This window comes from Euprymna scolopes, chromosome 15 (genome assembly GCF_053919585.1).
Source record: "Euprymna scolopes isolate OS-2025 chromosome 15, ASM5391958v1, whole genome shotgun sequence".
Classification (NCBI taxonomy): domain Eukaryota; kingdom Metazoa; phylum Mollusca; class Cephalopoda; order Sepiida; family Sepiolidae; genus Euprymna; species Euprymna scolopes.
In genome coordinates, this window is record NC_136496.1 from 128403582 (window position 1) to 128431501 (window position 27920).

General features: G+C 33.5%; 1 protein-coding gene across 1 annotated transcript in view; it reads left to right on the forward strand.

Annotated features, from left to right (window-relative positions):
• LOC145294134 (sec1 family domain-containing protein 1-like) overlaps positions 1-27920 on the forward strand; it is a 215424-nt gene that overhangs the window by 57206 nt on the left and 130298 nt on the right. Inside the window, exons 15-16 of the mRNA XM_080141240.1 lie at positions 520-556; positions 6632-6699. Coding sequence (XP_079997366.1) covers positions 520-556; positions 6632-6699 — 105 coding nt within the window. The remainder of the gene's footprint in view (positions 1-519; positions 557-6631; positions 6700-27920) is intronic.

Genomic DNA, 27920 nt, shown 5'->3' on the forward strand with positions numbered 1-27920 from the left:
TTATATGTGATAAGTTGTGAACCGACCGACCGCTTCTCTGAAAAAAGGCGTTTTGTTGACATACAGAAAAAGCAAACACACATACATACATACATACAAACACACATACATACATACATACATACACACACACACACACACACATACATACATACATACATTTTCACTTTTATATTTATAGAAGGTGGTCACAACATCCTATTAGAAAATTCAAATGTCTTGGATATGCACTGAATGTGATCCATCATACTTAGACAACAAGCAAAATTCTCTGGATTATTTATCTCTTAACATTTGTTAAGTTTAAGCCTCAAGTTATAGACATTTTCTAGAATCTAGATCCTGGATTTTGATTGAAATTGAAATAAGGATTACACAAGATTTTTATTTTGAGTATTTTGTTTTTCTATTTTATAATATTTTGTTTTTCTATTTTATAATATTTATAAAGTGTTGATGTTTCATCCAATCTCATTTAACGTCTTTATATCAATTTTTAATGTATTTTTTTTTTCATAGGACAAATCTTTAATGGATATAATCTCGGATCCCAAAGGTAATTTTTTTTAATTACGTTTTTTCTATTTTTACAAAATAAAAGCAAAAAAAAAAAAAATTAAATATCAACTGAGTAAACTTGCTATGAAAAAAACAAAATTAAATATCAACTGAGTAAACTTGCTTTGAAAAAAAAAAATCAAGAAACAAATTTGAATGAATTTGTCGTTGCTCTTTTCTACACGTTTGTTTTCTTTTATTTTCATAGTTCTGATACTTTTGTTATTTGACAGTAAGTAAAGCAGTCGATCATAGTTGAGGGCAACCTGAAGGCTCCTGCTACTGTCCTGGGAGGTCATTTTCCCCATAAAAGCATTAAAATATTACAATTTCTTATAATAATATTAAACATGTATAATTATTATTATTAAAAATATTACATTAAAATTAGAATATAAAAATGTTCTTAAGAGTTTTTTGGCAATTTCTAAATATAAAATTTTTTTTTTTTTTCTGAGCGTTTCTAGAACTTTCCATTCACCAAAACTATAAAAGAATGCTGATAGTGTTAACTCCTTAGTTAATGTGTCAGTTAGAGTTTTTACGCTACTTCAGGTTGTTAGCATCTAACTAGATTAACTCCGGCCAATATTTCCTAGCATCCAAATCTGGTCGAAAGGAATTTTATAAAAAGAATCAATTACAAGCTCCCTCAAAGAAAAACTGGACATTTGGTAACTATAAAGTTTTTTTGTTGACCTCTTTGGCCAAAGAAATATTGTTATTAATTCTCAATAACTCTGTCCTTTCTTCTAAACGTAAACTAGACTGAATGAAGAACTTGCTTATCTCCCTTGGATCATTTGTAAAATTTTTTTTTTTATGTACAATAAATACTTTAAAAAATTTCTTTAAACTCTGAGTGTTAAAAATTTTTTCTTTAATATATCTTTCATGTTTAATACCCCTAGACTCAAACACTTAACACTGCTACTACATCGAGATGTAGAGGAAGGTGCCACTTTCTTACCAGGATTGTTTTTTTTACACTAGAAATCGCCCCAGACAAGACCTGAAGCCACCTAATATAAGGAACTAAAAACAATATCACTTCAAGGTCAAAAGCAAGCCAACAGTAAGTGTTATGTGGACTCAGAAAGCAGTAATTCTTTCTCCTTTGTCAGAAACCTCGCTCATGGAATGTGACGACTAAAGGACCAAAAAAAGGAAGCGAGAGTTATGAGCCTTTTCTTATCAATGATCATCACCTTATAATATTGAGTGTTTAGCAAGGGAGCATTAAATACCATTTTCTTGAAGAGGTGATATGACTCGATCAAGGATCAAACTTGGGTCTCCTGGCTCATTAGTGAACATTCTAACATTCATACCAAATGAGTTTGTCAAACATCTAAATTATTGAGATATGTATTACAACTATATTTGTTTTTTTTCTGCATCTTGAATGAAAACTTTGATGTCATGATGGAGGTTGCATACTTCATCAATCCTAAAAGCAATGCCGTTGGAGGTGCAATGTCTGGTAGAGTCACCCAGAGTCATATATTCTCAGTGAGAAGTCAGATGAAGATTGGTCCAACCTCCAAGTTCCAACAGTGTTTCCAGGTGGAAGAGCCTGCTAAAGCGAACAGACAGTACAGTAGATGAGAGTTGCAACTCCTTCATCTGCTCCAGTTATCTATAGATGAAATATGGCAATTAAAAATTAACAGGAAAATTCTTTGATATACTTACATATCAGGCAAAAATAAACATCTACACGAAAAATTAGGGAAAATTATCTAGTAGAATTTTATTAAAAATCAGTTGGGCAAAGGATGTCAGGTTTGATGAGTGAGGCTGAGCGCTGTTTTCAAAGAGTTCTGCTTACCATTGTGCAATAATTATATTTTCATTCACAAAGCAAGAATATATGGAATTTGAGTTTGATTAAATTACTCCAAATATGAAACTGAAATTTATCTCCTTCAAATAATATTTTAATATCTATATATAAATCAATGTATGAGTGTGTTCCCATATAGAAGGTAAAGTTAGAGAACCTTTGTAAAAACTAAAAGTATATTCATATTTAACATTTTTCTAGGGAAGACAATGGAAATGCTCCTGAATCACTAAGTGCATTCTTAACAAAGCTGGGGGGGGGGGGAGAACCCTCCCTTAAAACCTCAAAATACATCCCATTTTGACTTATGCATTGTATGACCTGCAGTTTTACAAAGTTACTCGGATTTGCCCAGCAGCTGAGGTCAAAAAAAGTAATCAGTAACAAATGCACTATTAGGTTTTAGCCAATAAGAATCTAAGTGACTTTTTCGTAAATTTCAAGGAATAAAAATTTTATTTTAATCGCACTTATAAAAATGAAATGTATTCAAAATAAAAAATGGAAGAAAGTGAATTTATTGTTGCTGAAAATAAGAATTAAGACATCACTGGAGGATGTATTAATGTTCTGCCAATAAAGAAAGTTGATAGCGACTTATTTAATATGTCTGACCTGTGGGATAAGGTTAGGGTTAAAAACATTTCTGAAAAAAAAAACCCAAAAAAACCTTTTCTTACAACATTTCTTCAATTTTTTAAAATCTGTTTTTATGAAACAAATAATTTTTCATACACCAAAAAAATTTTTACTAAAAACTTTTCTTCAAAAACAAATTTTCAAAACTTAAAAAAAATATTTTTTCCTTTAAAACTTTTTGAGAAAAAAAGCTTTCAAAAATTAACAAAAAGGGTTTTCTTAACACCTTCTCTTGAAAAAAAAAAACAGATTTAAAAAGTTTTTACTTACAAATTTTCTTGATAAAAATTGTAAAACTCCATTTTTAATTTATTTACAAGAAAAAATAATTTTTTCATTAAACTTATAAGTTTGTTATATTTTTATTTATTTTAATTCTGTTTTTTTTTTTACCATTGTAATTAGTTTTAGATAAATGTTTATCTATTTTTGTAGTAATTTAAAAATTGAGGACGAATGCTCAGCCTTTTTCGGTTATTTCTGTGAGCTGCCGAGTAAACCCGAGCCAACTTTGTAGAAAATTAGCATTACAAACGTATGCTGTATTTTCGTAGATATCGGCAATATTACATACTTAATGTGTTTCAACAAGTCATATCTTTTTTATTTGTTAGTCAATTTTTAAAAGAATTACATTGCTGGAAAGAGAATAGAATAAGCATTCCGATGATGTTAATTTATTTTGCTTTTATGCATTCAATATTTTTATGCTTCAAGTTAAAAATGAAAAAACTGTAAAAAATGACGATAGCAAAATGGGAAACTGTTTTTTTCTATGTTTACACTTTATATGTTACGTTTGGATACAAATGCGCAGGGTTAAGTTTGATTGGATATGGCAGAAATTTTACAGGCTATATAAACAAAGAAGTTCATCTCTACTGGTGTTTGATTTTTATGACCAAGAAGCAAAGTTATGACCGAGCAAAGTTGACGAAGAATATTTCAAAATTGATAAGATAAATCGGTATATATCATCCATTTTCATGTAGATAATAGTTTCAGAATTATTTTCATGTATAATATGTAAATATTTGATAATTGTGTGGAAATTTCTTTAAAATGTTATTTTTTAAAGAAATTAACAGATAAACGATTCGCTAATGCTAACTTAATGCGCTGAGCTGACTAAAGTATTCTCTTAAAAATAGAAAACTGTTTATCTGCTTTTATCTTATTAGACTAGTCATTTTTTATTCTGAGTTTGTCAATTTAAAAAAAATTATTTTCAAGTTTTTCAAATTTGATTTCCAAACAATACTATATTGAAACAGGGTTAGTTATGCTATTTTTTGCATTTGCTGTTTTTTTTGTTTTTGTCTTTCAGATTTTTTTTTAAGAAGTTTTAACATCGTTCGTTTTGCATCACGTTCATTTTTGTTTTCTCATCACGTTCACATTTTTTTTGTTTTTGTTTTTCCGATTTTAAGAAATTTTAGCATCGTTCATTTGCATCACATTCATTTTTGTTTTGTTTTTTTTTTAAATTTTTTTTTAAGAAGTTTTAACATTTTTTTTTATATATATAAACAAAGTTATTATTTCGCTTATTCTTTTATTTTGATTTACCCCCCCCCTCCCCCGACACACAGACACAAACCTCTAAACACCCGGGCAACGCCAGGTACCCCCACTAGTAACAAATAGAAGGCTGAAATAATATTATTTAGAAACCCATTCTTAACATGGGGAAGGAAGGGTGTTTTGTTAACTATTCTGTACTTTCACCTAACAATTAAATAAAATATATCGTGAAATTTGAATTTATTTTTAACTCATTGTCAAGACCATTTTTTTGAATCTGTAAAACAAACGAATATCGCATTTAAAGTTTCCGCAAATAAGTAGCTTTCCGGATGTTAAGCAATGTCATTTCTTACGTTATTGCTAGTGGCCATCTTGGTACGTACGTTTGTGCATAGTTTCTCAGGTTGCGCTTGCGTATACCAAGATGGCCACCAATGATAGCATAACAAATGACATTGCTTAATATCCGGAAAACTACTTATTTGCAGAAAATTTAAATGCGATATTCGTTTTCAGCATACTCTAAAACCAATAGAAGTAATCATTTTAAATGTTAAGGTAGAAACGAGGTAAAAAATTACCGTTTTATTTCTTTGTTTACATAATTGAATTTTCAGTAAAACAACAGAATAGAAATGACAAAAATTATCATCAACTGGTGAATATATAGTTGTTGTTTATCAGGATTCCTGGTATCCTGGTACTGTGAAAGTTACATTGAGGATTCATGTAGAGTATGATTTATGTTTGCATCTCAGAAAATAGGGGTATATTTTGGGCCAGATAGAGAGGATTTACAAAATTGAAAATTGGACTGGTTGTCAAAATGTATAAGTTCTGGTCGACTATGGGAATTTCCATCTTGTACAGAAATCCAAAATCTATATGAAAAATTTTCTTCAATTAATTTCTGAGATTAATTCATATCTACTCAATTTTTTTTTTCTGTGAGGCGAGTAGTAAATATCGGCCATGAATGCTGTTTAGGCATTCAATGGCTACACCCAAGATTAAGCTCTCCTTTGGTGAGGAGGCAGGAAAATGCCTATTCTCAATAAAGCTATATTTAAATACTACTATAATACTTAGTTTTGTTCATAAATAGACACCCACTGTATGATACCATGCGCCAGTTTTAAAAAAATTTAAATTTGTACATCTGAATTTATAATTCATGGCTTATAGTAAAGAGATACATCAGATTTGACTGCATAATCAGAAAGAGCACACAATTTTACATAAGAGTGCCAAGTTTCATGAGAATAGCTTGAAAAATAAATAAATGGGGGTGAAATTACCGAATTTCTTGAAATGTTGAGGTCTGTAATTTAGCCCACTTTTTCTAAAGAAAAATGTCCACAGAAAAGCCTAAATTTTGGCACTTAAAATTCTCATAACTTTCGAACTACTGATGATATTTGCATAATTCAAACGGTTTTAAGCATCTTTTACATAGCTCTTTTCATTCAAGTTGATAAAATAACAATTATCTACAAAGAAAAAATCGACTTGTAATGCTAAGAAAATGTAGGTCGTACAATGCATATCAATCAATAAGGGCTTTATCCCTCAATGAGGAACCCCTATCTGAACTTCAGCCATCTATTTCTGTTCTGAGCCATTTCTGCTGCCATATGGGACCCATATGTTGTACCAGATTGTCCCTCGTTCTTGGTCTTCCCTTTGGCCCCTTATGTTTACGAGGTGTCCATTCCATTATAACAATGGAATGGACAATGCATAAGAACCTTTTAAATCGTATGTATAAAATTTTTCTATGCTACTATAAGGGAGTTATTTCAAACACTGTAATTCCTGTGGGAAATGTTGGATGTGCCTTGAGAGTGATAAGGATTATAAATTTACAGAAATCAACATATAAAAATTACAATAAAAATATGGTGTTATGGCCGGAAGTATATAGGATTCCTTATTCAATCCCGGGCAATGCTGGGTCTTCCTGTTAGATTTTAATAAAAATTAGTCGACTAAATTTAAATTATCCTTTAATTTTGAAGGCATCTTTTAATATATATATTTTTTCTTGTATAAAATTTATAGCGGGAACACCACAGGACAAAGTACGTCTATTCCTCATTGCTTTAATTTGTGGACCACCCATGAGTAAAGTAAGTATGTTCTTTTTAATTTTTTTTTCTTTTTAATATATTCACACACACACACACACACACACACACACACACACACACACATATATATAAATATATAAATGATGGGATAGTTTCAATATTTTTACAGTTATTGATTTCAATTAAATCTGTAAATATTTAGTTATGAAGTTGTTTATTTTATTTTTGGATTAGAGTAAAAGCTCATATAATATGTGCACATATTTTCATAAATGTAAAAATATTTATGGAATGATTTCTTTAGGGGTTTTGATTTAGGCGGAGTATTTTCGAGATGAGCAGGTTTGGAAGAAATATTTTCAGTGAAAAAGGATTTTAGGTTTATAATTAAATGTGAGAATACGAGTGACATGTTATATGACAAACAAAATAATGAGTTCACACATTCACAAAAAAGATATTTTATATATGCTTAAATAGGAAGATTACAGCAATAGGAAAAACAGAATATTTTTTGAATATTTTTTTAGAGTTCTTGTAAAATAAAGGGGATTCAGTAATTGAGATCTAGAAGAAGTGAGTCAATATAGTTAAGAGCCGTGCATTACACAGGTCAGAAAATCATAATCAAAACTTCTCCGCTCAATTATATAAATTATCTTTCATTAAAAGTTGTTCATAAAACTCCGTTCATTGTTTTTCATATTAGAAAGTAGGGTCAGTGAAAAAGGTTGGGAATATTTCAATGTAAGAGTTGGTTATAAGTGAACAAACAACGATAAGGAATTCAAGCAATGTGTGTGTGTGTTGCTTTGTAAGTTCGAGTATGTGTGTAGACATGTCAGCAGGCTCAACGCCTGACGAAGGGGGCACTGCAAATGCTGGTCTGTGAATTTTGGCTCAACTAGTTTATTGAAGAAAAATCTGGCTTTATAAAAAAAAAGTTTGGAGTGACTCCCAGGATGATCATTTTGCATAATTATGTTTTTATTAGTGCAGGTATGCACAAATTCGATTGCGCAGAAACAAGGTTACGCATTTTAATTCTGGATGCCAAGGTGTAAACATCGGCCGCTACAAATACACTTGTTATGGGGCAATTCTATAGATTGTAGTTTTACTAGTAGTTTAAAATTAATAAATATGATTTTATCATTAATAGAAAATGAAGTTTTAAATAAAAACAAACAATGACAATTAAAAGAATCGGTTTTAGCATTGGAAAATGGGTACAAATTTTTCTGATACTTCAAAATTTTCTAATGGATTTTGATCTCATCAGAGTGGCTTTCACAACTTGTGTTTATTTGAAAAAGACATGTTTTACTTATTGACTTATGTATAGCAAGTTTCAAGTGTAAATATGACTTTATTTTTTACTAAACGTGTTCTTTTAAACATTTTTTAAAATGTTTAAAAAACAGTTGTACCAATATCTAATGAAAAATTTAACACCCTCATCCTTCATAAAAAATATATGTACCTTAAAGCTTCACATATTTGCACGTGAATTCATAACTATGAATGTCAATATTTGAACATAGTCTAGTCTGACAAAATACAAAAAATTTTATAATTGTGGTGTCTCTATAACCGAAAAAAAAAACCCCTTAAAAATCTATATCAAGATCAACCAATTTGTCTTGGGTAAAATTTTTTTATTTGGAAGGTTTACAATAAAACTGCAAAGTCTGAATTTGTACTGGACATCCGTAGACAGTGAAGACATCATTTTATTTTATTGGAAATTATTCAAAATAATTTAAAAGCAAAAAATAATAAAAAATATAAATGGTAATGTAGGGGTCAGGGCTGGGAGTAGGAATGGACAGATCCTTTTCATTCATTCTTGGGTGACATTGTAAGTCTTTATGTCTGAGACTTGTCATTTTTTCGTACTGACCTCAGGAGGAAAATCCTTTCTCTTTTTATAACAACACGAGTTTGCTTATGCAAAACATTTGCATAAGCTCTAGTTATCAGTAGAGATCCCTACATGTAAGAGAGCCTTCTACTCCAATAGTTTCTTCCCCAGAACCGCTAGACTTTGGAATTCCCTTCCCCAACTGTACTGACATGCAGAAGTTCAAGTGTAATGTGAACCGACATCTTGCTGTCCAACTCCCCACAAAGTACCCCTGTAGCTTATGTCCCTGATAGTAGCCGCCTACATCAAAGTGGCAATTTGCCTTGTTTGGGGTGAAAATGTAATAAAAAAAAAATTAAAAAAAAAAGAATTTTTGTCTTATAAGCAGGCCACTCGGAGTTCAATCCTGAGTCTCTCCCTGATGGACAACACATAGCATGACACTCTATTTTCTGGTTGCCCTGCACGATAGTTACTACTGTTTGAATTAGTCTAATTTTTTTTTTAGTATTTTGCTGTTCAAACACTCAAGGGGGTCATGTATTTTTGTGTCTTAGTATTGTCAATCTTTTCTGAAGCGATAATTATTGCTAGTAATAACATATAAACGATTCACAAATATAAAACTCTGACATTGTGATTAATGGCTAATTAGTATATTTAAGTGATTAAATCCTCACTAAATGTCACGCCATAACTTTAGAGTCAATCCTATTATATATTTAAAAATATATTATGCGACTATTTTGTGCTCCATATTTTTGATGATGATGATGTTTGTCCATCGCTTGCAAGGATCACCGTAACCAGGCAATTGTTTTGTAGATTTGAAGATGGCTTGTTTGACCGATTTGAGCTCTGAAGTATTTCCTGCATGTTGGACACCTGTTGGAGAATTCTGTATCGGAGACGTTGACTGCTCTGTCTTTTATAATGTCACATATTCTCTAGCGTTCTTCATTGCATGTGGATTCAGTAATTGTAACCCCTTTGTGAGCTGTGGCATGCCACGAACATGTATCTTGGGTTAGTTATATTTTTTATATACATTCATAGGCATTGCAGTCTCGTAAGACCATAAAATTTTCCTGTACTCAAAAATCCGACTTTCATGCAGTACCGCCTGTAACTGAAAAGTCCAATCTCTGGTAGCAGATATTGTTTGTGTAAGCTTGTTCTGGTGATATTAATGATGTGTCGATGCCACTGATTTTAAATGAAGGTGAGGGGTGGGGATATCGGCATGATATTGCTTCAAACATTTTCCCTCATTCCTTAAGTGGATCATAATTTTTCAAGTAGAATTCATAATTTTATTTGAAGTTTGATTTTTATCACATATTTTCACTTTTCTGGAGTTAATGTATATTGCTTTCACGTAAACTTAAAAAAAAATTATTTGTGTAACGTCCAAGCTATAATAAAGGTATATTTAAAAAAAAAATTGTAAAGTAAACTATGGTTGGTAGGATGAAAGGTTTAATTGTTTGCAAAATGTGGCAGAAGTTTCAACTGCATATGTGTTACAAGCATTGCAGGTGTATAAACGTTAAACATCTGTGCATTTGCGATTGTAATCAAGCTTTTGTCAATGCTGTTGAATTCGAGTGTTCATCAAAAACCGGGAAGATACTGGTTTTGTTTTAAAGGGCAGAAAACAAATTGGTGTATGAGAGAAATAGATTCAGAAGGAATAAATTGAGGTGAGGGAGGCCTCTTACATATTTAAATCGACTTTTTAGCCATCTATCGGTAAGCCTCTTTGTCCTGCATTCCTTCTTGCTGATGTCCAAAGAGGTGAAGAGATGTGTAGAAGTCATGTGATTTCCTACTTCTGCTTTTAGTAGGATCCTCTCTTCTTTTAGGCTCTCTTTCCTGCTTGTTGGCTATAGAATATCTGAAATTACCCTCTCAACCATGGAGTACTTTCTGACAAGCCTGTAAAAGTAGTTGTTAATGGACAAAGGAGGCTGAAGCCCATATAAAAAATGCCGGCGTTCCTCAGGAATTCATTCTGAGCCCAATCCACTTTCTGATCTTCATAAATGATCTTTCCAAATCAAATTCGTTTATGCAGACAACACAAGTATTTATTGCAGCATTTTGAAGAGCATTGATGGTCAAGACTTTGGACATGTAGCGTAATTGGGGAAAAAGTGATTTCTCACGCTTTTAATATCTCTCTTTTCACCACTAATGCTCTGATTCTCACTTTGCTCCAACTGAACAGCTCTCCTTGAGGAAGCCCCCTTTGATAAGCTTTTAGGACTGACTTTCATCCCAAACCTGAAATGTTATCAATTCCTTGAAAAGTTTGTTTTCCAAACTTTTCAAGAAATTGATGACAAAAACAACTTTTTTCTTGACATAAAATGATCACTAAAGGTTGACCTGCCATTAAATTATCTTTGAGAAGTCTCTGGCCTTTGATTAGTGATGATCTATCAGAAAACCATTAAAAAAATACCCAATGAACCAAATACAAGAGAAATTGAAATCTTGCACTTTTTTTTTTGTATATTCTTCTAGTGTTTAATTGTTTTTCTATTTTTTCATGCTCGTACAAAATCAATCATTTTTTTCTAATCAATAAAATTTTCTCAACATTGGAATATATCACGGCAATCATCTTTTCAGTATTTTTCACTAAATTACCAAATGAAAATTGTTTATTTCTGTTTTTACTGTAAAGAATGTTATGGCAAGATTAATTGATTCCTTGAAGGTCAAATAATTTTTGCTGCTGATAAAAAAGAAACGCATGATAAAACTAAGGTTAGAAAATGCTAAACCATTAAGAATTGTCTTAATGAAAAAAACAAACAATTATTCTTGTAGGCATCAATTTATTGTCTGGCAAAGAACTCTCTAAATAGTTTATAATAGAAATATCACTTTGGAACGTTACCTCCCAAATAATAAAATGACTGTAGAAATTCTGTGGACCAAAGTATCATAAGTTTGCAACAGCAGATGCCACATTCAAATTCAATGCATCTAGCCTAATAGCCACTATCTCATGTAGCTTTCACAAACCATTATAGACGCATTCAGTCGTGATAATAAAATGCTACATTACATCCGATGATCAACACCATCACAATCGCAACATCTTCAGAGGAAGGTTCCTAGTTTTCTCTCTAAATATTTAGTCTTATCACCATTACCAGTTGTCACCGGAACCAATTCTACATGATCCACAGATACTGTAATTACACTTATCATAACTGGCTCATAGATACATAGAGATGACATAATTTTACCAATTCATAAATAATAAAGTCTCCCTCACTAAATTCCATCCATTCTGATTGGTTGAGCTCTGAAAACTCTCATATTCTGGAATCCAGTTATTTGCTTCATAAACGGATGCTTAGTAACATTACAATATGGCATCACTAAGAAACATATGTTTTGCCCGGAGTCAAGTTCATTTAATGCATAGGTAATATACATATGTAAGCTGGAAAAATAAGAGAGCAAAAATGATTAAACGAAAGTTAAATAACTCATTTACTTTGTAGTGAGGGACATAGATTGTCTGCTTGTGTTATAGATGATCCCGTCCTCATGGTGTAGTAACTACACTGTAGTTAATGAATTGGTTTGAATGGTAGAGTGATTTGAAAAGCAAAAGGTCACACAATGATGACGAAAACATACCAATATGTATATTAGTGAACGAATGCAGATTTATTTACATAAATTTACGTGAGAAATATTAAGGATATAGATAGAAAGAATAAAAGTTTGTTGAAAAATGAGTAACGTTACTTGCGATTGATGAGAGGCTGACGAGTTAGTCAGGTGTGCTGGTTGGTGGCTGATGCCACTGAAGCAGTCTCTGTTACATTATGACTGCTTGAGGGTCCAGCATGAAAGAGGCAGAAATATAAGAAACAGGAAGTGATGTGGCTGTGCCGCTCTCCGGTTATGAGAATTAAAGAGCAACAATCGAATTAGCCTGGGAGTTTCAGTTCCCACAATATTCCCTTCCTAGTTAGCTGGAAGCTAGAGAAAAGAAAACATAATTGGAAAAAAAAAACCCTGCATACATATGTGTGCATGTCCACTGTATAGGGAACGAGAAATAATTTTTATTTAAGTATCAAGGTGAAAATAAGGACTTGCGACGTTAAAGGATATCAGGCAAAATGTGTTCAAACTTGTATAACTGTGGGATGGTCACAGGAACGACATTGTGAGTTTGAGTGCGAGTGTTGCGGTCATAGACTGTATTGCCGCAGAGTTTATGAAGCGTGCGCAAAGGTCAGCACGGTGGGTTGAAGTTGGTTTACATTAGCTGTGAATGTGTCAAGTAGGTCTGTGAGGAAATCGGTTCGTCCGTAGGGAACTGTGTCGACGTTCAGGTGATCAGCATACTCGGTGAGTCGGTATGGATCATGAACGTCCAGGAATGAGTGTCTTAGTGTGCATGATGCAGCTTACTCATGTTTGCTGGGGACTGTGGTGAGGTGAGTTGTTGTGAGCCGCAGAAGTGTACAGTGTTTGGTGAACATTTTGGTGCGTTGGTGGTCGCAGTTGTTGCGAGAAAAGGTTGATAACCCGTAACGTGTTGCTGGAGAGGCTTGATGTCGCTTTTTCCTTTCCATAATTGTTATCGGAGTTGAAATAGCGTGAGAATTGCTATTTGAGTTATATGGTGGACTTGTTGCTGCATGTTCTCGATGATTAAGTTGAAATATTTTTTTATATTCGCACATGGCAAAAAAAATATTTCGATAAAATGAAGAAAGTTTAAAGTGTGATACGTAGCTAAAACACGTGTGTGATGGAATGTTTTGAGTCATTCACAGCAAATTTATATTTTTAGCTTTGAAAATGCATTGACATTGCTATTAAAGTTGTTAGGATCCTCGTTCAAATAAAGAAGTTATTTTCGTTCATTGTAGAGGTAGACATATGTTGTTGGAGTTACGTCTGTGCTGTAATGTGACGTTCGTTCGTTGCAGGTGCTCGTTCCACATGTGTCTAATCACGTCTTGTTCGTGTGAAGTGTTTCTCGACTGAGGTAAACAAGAACTGGTCCTCCGAAAATAGTTTAGTTGAACAAACTGGTTTATAAGAAGGAATGTAACAGAAAAAAATTGACCTTTCAGATTTGCGAGATCATATTTGGCTTCGGTTATGACAAAGAACAGAATAAAGAAAGTTTGAGTTAAACGACGAGAAAAAACATATAAAATATTTCCAAGCGCACGTTGTATTTAGGACATAATTAAAATTATTTTCCTGTTTTGATTATAACAGCGAAATTCTTCGTTTGCAAGAAAAATCAAATTGTTCGTGAAGATAGTAGTCCGTTAGTATCATTGAAGCTTTTAACGGACATCGTTGTTCAAAGACATGCTTTGTAAAAAAAATATGAAGAAGAGAATAAAATGTCTATATTTTTTTTATGTACGTGAATATAAAAGTTCTTGTTCTTTTTTTTTAATTATAATTATTTTAGGCTGCGATAGAAAAAGTTTTTCTTTTTTTTTAAAATTACATTTTCTGTTTTTTCTTTTTTTTTGTATGTTTCACTGATTATTTAACGATATCGGTTTCATTTGTGACAGTGAGAACGTTTTTAAAATGTTTTTTGGAACATAGATTGTTCAGCTTTTATAAGAAATGTTTGTAAGGTCACCATTTTTGAAAAAATCATGTCAGGGTCACCATTTTCTAGTGGGGTACATAGATGGTCTGCTTGTGTTATAGACGATCCCGACCTCATGGTGGAGTTAATGAATTGGTTTGAATGGTAGTGATTTGAAAAGTAAAAGGTCACATAATGATGATGAAAACCTACCGATATGTATATTAGTGAAAGAATGCAGATTTATTTACATGAGAAATATTAAGGATATAGTCTCCTCCTCTTTCTCTGAGACTAAAAATCTAAGTACTTCTGCCGGTAAGTCAGAAGAAACGTATTCAGACTAGCAAAACAAAGGTTAATGATTACGAACAGTAATAAATTGATAGAAAAAAAGAGTTTGTTGAGAAATGAGTAACGTTACTTGTGATTGATGAGAGGCTGGTTGGTGGCTGATGCCACCGGAGCAGTCTCTGTTACATCTTGACTGCTTGACGGTCCAGAGCGAAAGAGGCAGAAATATAAGAAACAGGAAGTGACGTGGCTGTGTCGTTCTCCTGTTATCAGAGTTAAAAGGCGACAATCGAATTAACCTGGGAGTTTCAATTCCCACAGACTGAGGAAGCTACCACGAGGCAGATGCATAGAATGCCTCGCCATTATTTCTCTAGCAATTGGTAATCATTGGTTATTGGTTGTCTTTATCCGTCCGTCACATCTCCTTTATCCGTCCGTCACATCTCCTTTATCCGTCCGTCACATCTCCTTTATCCGTCCGTCACATCTCCTTTATCCGTCCGTCACATCTCCTTTATCCGTCCGTCGCATCTCCTTTTGTATTGATGACTTTTCATCGTCTCTAACACCATTCTGCACATTACTCCTATCTTGTGTGATACAGCTGAAAAACAATTTCCCCTGCAGCTAGGAGTAAAATGTTGATTTATGTTGAGGACATGTGTTGCATGGAAATGATATGAGGATATCGCGATGGATGAGTCATATGAGATAGGATTAGATCAGATGACCTCAGAGGAAGATTAAATTTGGACGATATTGGTTTCATATTAGGAACGTGTGTACAGACTAGGAGATTTCGTTATTAGGGCACGTTTGAAGAACGGATGAGAGTTCTTGGGTTTGTAGATGTAGAACAGTTGAGGTAGCAAGATCAGTTCACAGGGGAAGACCAAGGGAAATGTTGGACAATGTAATAAGAATAGACTTGAAAGAAAGGATGAATAAAAACCTCGCAGAGATTAGGGTTGGTTTAGAAGTTTCTAAAGGCCATTCAACACATGTATGACGTAACCTGTATGTAAAATGAACATTAAATTGAAGATGATGATGATGATGATGATGATGGTCAGTTAATTATTTAGAAATTATTCTACAATAAGTAATTTGTTTTGGAGAGACAATGGATATCCCCAGTAAGGGTGCATATGTGTATAATTGTGAAGCAATTCCAACCACACCTCACCTGAGTTAGTGCTGCTTGATCCCAGTGGCAAAAAACAATCTAGGACGACTAGAAACAATATTGTGATTTGCAGAGAGCACATACAGCACCTGGTCTTTCGAAATAGTCACCCATTTTAGTGATAACCAGGCTCAGCATTGCTTAACTTTGGAAATGGGTATGTCAACATGATTATGCCGTAGCAGAAGTTTCAAGCTATCTTCTTAAAAATTCTGTTCCACGCACATTGACATTGCAAAAATTCAAAGTGAAACAAAAGTCTTTGACTTCTTTCCAATTCCTTCAAGGTTTACCTCACTTTTTATTCATCATTTCTCCGTCAAAACTAATTTCATTGGCATTAACTTATCTTCAAAAAAGAATTTATATGCAGTAAAACTTATATCAAAATTATCTACTTGATAAAATAAAGTCAGACGTAAATGTAAATAATAATTAATTAGTCAAATTGATATTTGATTCTGATAAGCCTGTTATGTGTCATATTTATTACATGTTGTCATTTGCAAGAAAAATTTAAAAACCCATTACAATGGTGGTGTCTGCATTTGCTCTGGAGAACCATAAAGTGCAAATAGTTCAACAGTTTAAGTTTGTCTTGCTGTACTTTTCCTGGCAATGCTATGATGCTGTCAATTATCAAAAGGAGGAGGCATAAACAAATGAGTGATATGATTCAAATCCCAAATTCTTTTACGCCCAAATTCAAACCTTTTCTTTTCTCTTCAGTATTTATATTTTTGCGTTTCATTTGTGCCACCCTGTTATTATCTTTGTTAATACTCATATAAGTGCCACTTTATAAGTTGAGACATGTCCATTATCAGTCGGACAAAAGTTGGCAACTTAACACCTTTCGCAGTCTTTCGATGTCTACTTTCCATTTTTCAATTTATTACTGTTCGTAATCATTAACCTTTGTTTTGCTAGTCTGAACACGTTTCTTCTGACTTACTGGCAGAAGTACTTAGATTTTTAGTCTAAAAGAAAGAGGAGGAGACTTTATTTAAATCGTTTCCTCAAGACAAAGCTGCTTATAAAATAAATTAGATTCCACCTTTTGGAGGTTAATCGAGTTTACACCTGAAAACAAATCTTGGTATGTCAAAATATGTATATATATAGTAATCCTTAAACCTGTCATTTCAAAAATAAGGGCACAAGGTTTGTTTATCTATATATATATATATATATATATATATATATATATATATATATATATATATATATATATATACTAGCTGTACTCGGCCATGCGTTGCTGTGACTCAGTTTGTTAAAATGGAACACATGTGAAAGTAGAGAAAAGTTTGATTCTTTTTTTCAAGAGAATGTACAAATTATTATTTTTTTTTTTTTAACAGATGTTAAGAAAATAAACAGAAAAATACTTCCATCATTAATAATGCAAAAAATAAATAAAATGTTGATTTAGTGTTTCAATATGCTTATAAATTACAATAAAACTTGCTGAGTATGCACTGTTTTACGGTTGTTGTAAAAATGGAACGGAAACTTAAATTTCGCTTCGTTTTAATCTTTCTTAATTTTTTAATAGTGCCCCCCCCAAACAAATATAATCAAAACAGTAACATTCAACAATTGTACTTTATGTATATAAAACACAAAATATTTATTAAAAAAAAAAATTAAAAAAAAAAAAGTTCATAACGAAAGGGAAATAATTCCATTTTTAAACGAAAAAGTCAGTTTACCTAACTTACTGTATTAATGCTATTTTTTTTAAGCAATTAAAAAATAAAGGTAAATATCCAGATACGCTACTACAGAACACCGACCACTCTAATTTGTTTTTTTATAGGTAATTGAGGTTGCTGACAACGAATCTGATAGTCAAACTTGGGGCAAATTTACCGTTTGCATGGTATTTACCCCTGAACCCATGAACTTCTTTCCACCATTTTGCAGCTTCCGTTTATGCTACGCGCATGCACGCTGTAGCATAAACGACGGCTTCACCAAGCAAACTACGTTGGGGGGAGGGGATTTTTTTTTTCCAGGACATAGAATTTTTTAATTTTCAAAAATACATTATAGCGCTTTTTGGGTGGAAAATTTAAAATTAGCTGAAAAAGAAATAAAATAAGAAAAGGAAAGCACACCAAGTTGGAGTAGGGGGGGGGGTAATTTATCTGTTTTTTTTTTTTTTTTTTTAAATTCGATTTTTTTTTTTTTTTAAATTCGATTTTTTTTTTTTTTTAAATTCGATGTGCCAGGGCACATCGAATTTTCAAATTTTCCGTAAGTAACGCACCGACATTTACCAATTAGAACACCATTTAACATTTTCCGAAGATTTTACTTTGTACATTGGGGGGGGGGGTGATGTTGGGGCGCACGTGCGCCCCAACATCACCCCCCCCCCCCAAAAAAAAAACAAATTAGAGTGGTCGGTGGGGTTTGTATTACTGTACACATAGATTCAAAAAAGTTGTCAAAAAACAAATATATAACAAATAAATGTTATCAAAGGCAAGGTAAGTTACTTTTCTACCAAACTGGATATATTTTTCGTGTTTTTATTCAATGTAACATGTTTATTCAGCTCGAAAACCATACAGTGTTTACCGATGTATTGGAAAATTCAAGATGGCGTCTGATTCTCTCTTTAACACGGTAAGTTTGGGAAAAGATGTTATAAATAAAAAACTGGATAAAATACTGTTAAAAACTCGCTCAATACATGCTACTGTGACATAGGTTGACATATATTCGGCGGGTTTTTAATAGTATTTTGTATAGTTTTTTATTTATAACACCTTTTTCCAAACTTACGGTGTTAAAGAGGGTGTGAGACGCCATCTTGAATTTTCAAATACATCGGTAAACACTATGTTTTTCGAGCTGAATAAATATGTTACATTGAATAAAAACACAACAAATATATCCAGTTTGGCAGAAAAGTAACTTATCTTGCCTTTGATAACATTTATGTGTTATATATTTGTTCCCCCCCCCCCAAACAAATTAGAGTGGCCGGTGTTCTGTAGTAGCGTATCTGGATATTTACCAAAAAAAAAATATTTAGGTTTGGCTATAAATTCCTTAACTCATTTCACCCTAAATAATTTAGGTGACTGAAATAGGAATCTAATTGAATCTTTAATTTCCTGAATAGTATCCGATAATTCATTTTGCTTCGAGTTATATCGAATACATTAATACGGACTTTAGGGGCTTTTTTCGTAATGTTACTGTAAAAATTATTTTTTATTGTTACAAATTACGATGCTTTAAAAAAAGCAAAAATAAATTCTTGTGTTTTTTATTTACTACTGAAAACCATAACTTTAGTAAAGGTATTTTTTGTTTAAACAAAATAAAACATTTTCACTAAGAGTTAAGTAAAAATAATTAGTTCATTATATTCTGCGATCATTATTTGAAAAATACTGCAGTTTTCATTAAAATTCGTTAATTTCCTGATTTTTGGTGAATTTTTAAGTAAAGGGAGGAGTCAAAATGTGTATACACTTTGAGCGTCGTCATTCATTTTGAGACCACGTGTGGTTAATTTAAATATCCAGTTTGGCAGAAAAGTAACTTATCTTGCCTTTGATAACATTTATTTGTTATATATTTGTTTTTTGACAACTTTTTCGAATCTATGTGTACAGTAATACAAACCCAAACTTCGGAGGTTGGAATCCCCCCCCCCCCACCTAAAATGTACTTGGAAAAATCGATTTTATAGTGGGATTTAAGAATGGTTAGTCGAAATAAAAAAGGTGAAAAATAAAACAAATAATCAATAAATAATTGTTACCAAAGGCAATAAATGCTACTTTTTTTTACTTACATTGAATATTTTCAAGCGCTTTTCTTTATTTTTTAATAATCTAATGCAGGTGTGTGGGTGCCAAATACCTCCAGATTTTCTAGAATTTCTCGCTAGATTGTAACCGAAATCTCCAGATATAGCAGGAAAACCGCTAAATTGTAACACTGGTCATGTGACAGGAAGCGGTAATAAATAATTGTCCCTAAATAAAAAAAATGGCCTCTCGGTAAAAAGAAATCCACCTATTTATCATAGAAAAATTAAGTATAATGTTATAATTAAAAAGAAATATATAAAAACACACATGGATATAGTAAACATATTATACCAAAACGTGGAAGCCATCCGTCCAGTGGTTTTTTAGACAATTAATTCCGAACGAACCAACATTTACATTTTTATATATATAGATATATATATATGGCGATAAATTCAGCTAAATTTTGAAATTAAATAAATTCATTGACAAAATCCTTTAAACGATAAATATTAGTTTTCTGGGTCTATTTCAAAGATAATTAGTAAAGTCTTAAGACATGGAATTAAATTAAAAAAAAAACACCTTGTTTGTACTAAATATAAATTAATCAGCACAAAAACCGAGTGATTCTGCCGTTTGCAAAATGCAACAAACTAAAATTTTGTAAACACAGAATATACGAAGGCCCAAAATTTCAGGCAGTTGAAAGTCTCTGAAAACGAAGTCATGTAATTAAAAGGGAGGAAGGGGTGTGATAGTTTTCTTTATTACTCAGACGTGCATCCGTACATTCCTGTTCTGAACGTTTGTATAAATTTTTCCATTTTTTAATTTGATTATTTTTCTATGTTCCTGTTTTTAAATAAATTTTTAAAAAAATTGTTCAATATTATATAAAAAATATGTTACGTTGGAATTGATTATGACGTAGCACTTCATGGCTTTATCTACATTGCACTGAAGAAGAATCTACTGTTGATTTTATAAAAAAATTTGTAAATAATGACTTGAAATTAAAGTTTAAAATGTAAAAGTCAAGTATCATGGTTCAATTGTGTTATAAACAAAAATATTCATTTTGAACGCTCTCCTGCTATATCAAAAAACCTACTGTTGATTTTATATGCTGGGACATTCTGCTTGTGCAGTAATAAAACTTCTCAAATGTACTTTTGATTTTAGACTGTATAAGGTGTTAACTTTGGCCAGAATCGGACTGTTCCTTCTTTCATCGGATTTTTCCGATTATCGATTTTAATTTTACTTAGGTTTTGCATTAGAATGCCTCCAATATCTAAGAACACTGCCGAATACATAAAGTACATTTGTGTGAATTTTTTTTAAAAATCGGTCCAGCTATTTTGGAGTCCATAGGGAACGAATTCACACACACACACACACACACACACACACACACACACACACACACACACACACAGAGAGTTTCTTTTATATATAAGTAGATACATCCCTCTCCTAACATGTTGTGGTCTGATATGATGATGATGATAATCTTATTTTATTTAAGCTGGGAATGGAGCATCCTACTAGATGTCAGACATTCACCTGCTATCTCATATATTCTAACTGAGAGATCTTTTTAAGATTCTAACCGTCTCTTTAAGTACAATTGTTTGAATCTCTCTTGCACTTGTTTTACCGGGTATATTTGCCAGGTAGTTTTTTAAATTCTTTTTCAAGAGTCCAGTTGCTTCTATAATTACTGGAATGATAGAAATCTTCCTATGATTCCAGTTTCTTTTCATGTCGTACATAAGACCTTGGTATTTCGGAATCTTTACCCTCTCAACTCTGTTTTTAACTTGGCATCATTGGGGGACACTAACTTCTACTAAGGTTGCTTCTTTCTCTTTCTTGTCCCATATCACTATGTCAGGCTTAATAATTCTGTTTCCTAGCTGCGTAGCTGTATGAATTTCAAGAGTCAAAGTTTGAGTGTGTATACACGCACGTTTACACTTGCAGTAATGCCAGCTTTGTGTACGTGTGCATAAAACACTAGTGATAATGGTATGACGACAGTGTGCTTGTTCTAGTGAAACACTGAAACTTGTTTGGTTTGTGCAAATTACCCCCCCCCCAGCAATCCCAAAATTCAAAAGTAAGCAAATCATACTGGAAAAAGTGGAATTCAATTTGACTTGGAAATCGTGCAGTTCTTGAGTTTTTATGTTCACATAGAATTTTTTTTTTTTTTTTTTTTTTTGCACCCAATGTACCAGTTAAGTGTTACTTTTGTGTCTGTGTATTGTTACTTTTTAATACTGATTCAGCAGATAGCATCAACTTTTGATTTGTCCTGTCACGTGATCTGATCAGCCAATCAGAATGCTTAGTACCATCCCGTCCTCATTATGCAGCAGTATGAGAACCTCACTTGGTTTAATGGTTTTATTCTCTGTTCTTAGAGGTTTATGCGGTCAGCCATTGTTCTCGTTGACAAACCTGTCACTGTTTGCAAACTTGAAAACAAATCCAAGTGGACATGATTGACTTATGTCCCAACATTCTTTCATCATTTGATAGGATTCGATTCTATTGATTTTGATTTAGATGGTGATTATTAGAACCACCCTTCAGCTTGAACTTGATATCCTGCGTTGCAAGACTTGACCGATCGTGGAGGTTAAGTAGGTGCTACAGTAAGCTTAATGCTACTCTCTTTATTAAATTTTTTTTTTTTTTTTACTTGAATGGTTTCCGAAAGCATTGGGCAGTATGTCTTAGAAAATACATTTCCTATTAAAAACAAGAGAGACAATTGCTATTGTTTTTGTGTCTCTTAATTATCCTTGCTATGTTTAAAAGTGGGTGACCTTTTCCATTGGTCAGTCAGAGACTGGCACTCTCTTTTTTTTTTTTTGTTAATTGCTTTGTTGTAAATAATTTACTTATGGTAAAAATCTTTCACTTGACAAAGGGAACTTTTTCCAATAACAAGCTAATACATGTTTGCATATATCTAATATATACAATTAAGTCAGTCGGGTTTTCAAAGTTAGACCTGAATTGTAATGTATCTGATATATAAGCCGATGCTGATTCTGACTAGCCAGTAAAATACAAGAACATTCATTGTGTTATTAAGAAAAAAAAAAAAAATCTGCTCTATTATATCTTTTACCTTTTTTTTTTCAATAGCATACAGTGTGTGAGATTCATTGTTTATTAAACTTTGTCAATCAAAGTTGTATCCTATAACTAGTGACTTCTGGAAAATCTACAACAGTGTAGTAAATAATGGGCAATCAACAATTCCCCCACTAACCAACAATTACGAGGTTGTTTGCTCAGCAACCGAAGAGACTAACATGCTTGCCAGTCAGTTTGCCTCGAACTCCACACTGGGCCTTTCCAACCACCCCCTACCTGAATTTCCTATGCGGACAGACGCCACGCTAGACGATCTGAAAATCACCCCTGCTCAGGTGCATGCTATCATGAAAAACCTTGACACTTCAAAAGCATGTGGACCTGATCTTATCCCAGCTGTGCTATTAAAAAAATGCTCAGCTGAAGTAGCTCCAGTTCTCTCCAAACTCTACAACAAATGCCTTAACGAATCTTGCTTTCCGGGCTGTTGGAAAACTGCTTCTGTGGTACCAGTATTCAAGAATTCTGGCGAAAGAACTGACCCATTAAATTATCGCCCCATTAGCCTCCTCCCACTTTTTGCCAAAATATTTGAGACCTTAATTAACCTTGCTCTAGTCCATCACCTTACAGATGCTAAGCTTCTGACTGACCAACAATATGGATTTAGACATGCCCGTTCCACAGTAGACATCTTAACTGTAATCTCTGAACGTATATACCATTCACTGGATAAAGCAGGGGAGGGCAGAGCGGTAGCTCTAGATATATCTAAGGTTTTTGACAGGGTATGGCATGAGGGTCTCCTTAGGAAGATTAGATCATACGGTATCACTGGTAGAATACTTAGCATAATTAAATCCTTCTTAGATAAGAGAAAAATCCAAGTTGTCCTTGACGGTCGTACATCTAAACAATATGATATAAATGCGGGAGTGCCCCAGGTTCCTGATATTCATAAATGACCTCCCTGACAAAATTTCCTCTGAGATGAGTATATATGCTGATGACACCACACTCTATAACAAGCACGACAGGAAAACAAATGAACACATTTCTAAAGAAATGGCAGAAACACTAGAGGATTTCATCCTGTCTGTAGTGGAATGGGGACATAAATGGATAGTCACATTCAATGCCGCCAAGACTAAACTAGTTTAATTCAATAATTACAAGAAACCTTCTCTACCACCTATAGTAATGGACAACAACTCTTTATCTGAGAGTACGTCTTTCAAGCTCCTTGGTCTAACGTTCACAGGAAACATGAGTTGGAACAATTACATCGAGGGCATTGCCAGGGCCGCTGCAAGGAAGGTGGGCTCTCTCTCTACCGTGTAAGAAAACTACTAACACCTGAAAGTATCCTGTACCTCTATAAGGCCACCATTCGCCCATGTATGGAGTACTGTTGTCATATATGGGCTGGTGCATCTGCTACTAGTCTCTCGCTCCCTGACAAGGTACAAAAGAGAGTCACAAATCTGATAGGCCCTGAACTAGCATCTAAGCTACAGCCTCTGTCCCATCAATGAAACGTTGCATCCCTCTGCCTGTTCTAAAAGTATTTTAATGGTGAATGCTCTGATGAACTGTAAGCACTTGTGCCCCCACGACGTGAACACCCTCGACAGACCCGACAGGCTGCAAAATCCCACCCCCACACTGTAGAGATCCCTAGATGTAAAAGATCCTTCTACTCCAGTAGTTTCTTCCCCAGAACTGCTAGACTTTGGAATTCCATTCCAGGTCCCTGCTTCTCCAACTGTACTGATGTGCAGAAGTTCAAGTGCAACGTGAACCAACATCTTGCTGCCCAAATCCCTACATAGTACCCCAGTAGTTGTTGCCCCTGATAGTAGCCCCTACACCAAAGTGGCAATGTACCTTGTTTGGGGTGAAAATGTAAAAAAAAAAAAAAAAAAAAAAGAATATCTTTTTGCCATGTTCTGTCACGATGCTGAAATCTATTTTGCTTTAATAAGCAACTGAATGTTCATTAGTTCCATTTTAATTATGATTCACTTTGTTTTTTTTTTGTCTTTCAATTTTATTTTAATGTTGGGAACAAAATTAAAAATTGAGTCACACATATTGAAAGGAAAGAGATATTTACTTTTTAATGCTTTTTTTTTTTTTTTGAGCAATCATTCAAAACTATTGAAAAGGAGAGAAATAGGAGACAGAAAATTTTTTTTTTGCGCAGAGAGTAATGTTCACACCGTGGAATGGATGATTTGTGGAATTCAGGATTATTGACTCGTCATTATCAAAGGTTCTGTTTATTTAGCATTTCCAATAAACTAGCCTGAGTGCCTGGCATTGCCCGGGTGTTTGAAGGTGTGTTGAGCAAAAAAAAAAAAAAAAAAAAAGTGGTAGTAGGCAGGCAGGCTCGAACCCGTACCATGGAGGAGGACAAAAACGTGAAAAAAAAAAGACGTGACGTCTTTGCTGTTGTGCCCATTGCCAAACTGGAAGTGATGTAGGTTTAAATATAGGCTAGACAATCGAAAAAAGGTGATAACTTTTGAAAATATCGGCAAAAAAAGCGACCCCCTCTCTATAGAAAGGTGCCTAGTTGAGGTTGAAGGAATTAATGTTTTTGGCCAATTTTTTTTATATTTGTTGTCCGAAGGGTCGAGCTTCAAAATGATACCAATCTCGTGAAAATCCGTCGCCTCTGTGAAAAGTTTTAGGCAGACATACATTCATACAGACAGGTGAAATTTATATTATAGATGGTAGTGCGCTTCATCACTGCAGATCAGAAAATCTATTCATAGATTGTTCTGGAAAATGTTTTCACACAAAAGTGTGTGGGTTTCATCATCTCACTTGCTTAGCTCCTGTATGACCATCCGTTTACATGTGGAAAAACCTGTGTAAAATCTTGTGAAAACTTTTAACAGATATGTGTAAGACAGATATGTGTTTTCGTATGGAAAACTGCCACCATTGCTGTCTCAGCAGCAGTTATAGAATTTTTCCAATAAGTCAACACAATGTAGCCATATTGATGAGTTGCATAAAGATGAAACATGTACGTATGTCGATATGAATAATATTTATTAAAGACTAGTGGGGGCACCTGGCGTTGCCTGGGTGTTTGGAGGTGTTAAAGAAAAAAAAGTATTAGTTGTCAGACAGGCTTGAACCTGTGACGAAAAGAAAGTGAAAGAAAACATGACATCTTACCGCTATGCTACAAGGCCACAGAAAGTGAAAAGCGGTCAAATTTAGCAATGTCGATCAAAAAGTTGACTTGCTAAGTGAATACGCAAGTGCAGAAATGAAGGTTGGCTGAAGGCCAGTTCAGCTTTCTGCCGTTTCATTAATTTGTTTGTTTCCCCATGATGTTGGGAAAAACCAACTCCCCACAAAAAGGGAGTTTCCAAATGAATAGCAATTGTCTGATATAAGGGGTTTCCACCCACATTGATCAAAGCTAATTGCTTTCTGGACGTCCTTAGTACGAAAGTCAGGAAGCTGCCTTCGCTTTCAATTAGTTTTGCTTTTATATGAAAAACACGAGACGACGGAATAGCGTGAATTCTATAAAAGTCGATCAAAATGAATCCAGATACGAGGCCCCTTCGCAAATCATGGATATTATGATCTAGGGAGTATATAAAAAGTTCTAAAACATAGCAAGCCCTCCGAGAATCCCCACGAAAAAAGCCTTTCTTGGACATACAAAAATGTGCTTGCAACTTTTGCCTTATATATATATATATATAGAGAGAGAGATGACAAAATATGCGTCTCTAGATAACTATATTTTGGATACGTATACGTTCTCCTATGAGCGGCATCATTCTGATGAAAGAAATAATGATTTCCACTTAGCATTTAAGTAATTATTTTCCTTAAATATAATTGAATCTATATCTTATATTTATAAAAGTGAAATTGTGTGTGTGTGTGTGTACATTTCCCTACCAAATAACTCTGTCAATTTTCAGTCGACCGACTCGAAATTTGATTTAAGGGGTATTGAGATTTGGGAAAATATTTTTAATCGGTTTTCGGCCAGAAATTTGGATGTCAAGGGGTCAAAGTTCAACAATTTGACTTTTGAAACCTCTACCAAACGCCTCTGCCAATTTTGGTCTAAACACTTGAAATTTTAGATGTAGGTTCCTTGGACATGGATCAAATTTTTTAACTTGATTTGAGCCTAAAACAATGAATGTTAAGGGGGTCAAAATTGGGGTCAAAGTTCAAAAGATTTGACCTTTGCAGTCTCTAGCAAACTATTCAGCCAATTTTGTGTCTAAATATTTGAAAGTTTACATAAAGCGTATTCAGACATGTAGCAAGCTTTTTAATCAATTTTCCGGTGAAAATTTAGCTGGCAAGAGATCAAAATTTACAGAGTTGACCATTGCAGACTCTACCAAACTCCTCCACCAATTTTGAGTCTAAACACTTGAAATTTTAGATGTAGGTTACCTGGACAGTAGTCAAACTTTTATATATATATATATATATATGAATATGCACATAAAGTTATGAACAGTACATAAGGCCCGAGCAAACCTATGCTAAACTGCTAGTACTTTCATATAATATTGTATCCGAGATGGGTATATTTGCTGACGATACAACACTCTATAATATGCATGAGGAAAGAATAGATGTACATAAATCTAAGACAATGGCTGAATTCTTAGAAAATGACCTCCAGACCATAATGGAGTGGAGTTGCAAATGGATGAAAACATTTAATGCTAGTAAGACTAAGTTGCTCTCCTTTAACAATTACAAGACGCCTCTGCAACCGCCTTTATCCATGACGACTAACACCCTACCTGAGAATTCTTCCTTCAAACTTATTGACCTAAAATTCGCTGGCAATATGAACTGGAACAAATACGTTGAGGACATTGCAAAGGCTGCTGCAAAGAAGGTGGGTTCCCTCTATCAAGCTAGAAGACTACTCACACTCGATGGTATCATGTACCTCTACAAGGCAACCATTCACCCATGCATGAATTCCTTTCCTGCTACTTGCTTCCGTGGCTGTACTGATATGCAGAAGTTTAAATGTGATGTAAACCAACATCTTGTTAATCTTTCCCAGGCATGGTCCCAAATAGTAGCCCCTGACATCCAAGTGGTGATGTGCTTTGTTAGGGATGAACGTAAGTAAAAAAAAAAACAATTGTAAATGAAATATAAAAAAAAAATGTGATATGATTTCTCCCACTGCTACTAGCAAGTTTATGGCTTGATGATGGTGCCAAACACCATTCACTGAGGCCCCAGTTTCGAATCTCACTAGGTCCAGCCACACTGATGAGTCATAGACGATGAAACATACACACGTGTGTGATGTATATCTTGAAAATCTGTTTCTAATAGGAATGAAAAGGATTATATTACATAGTGCAGTAAAAAGGAAGAAAAAAA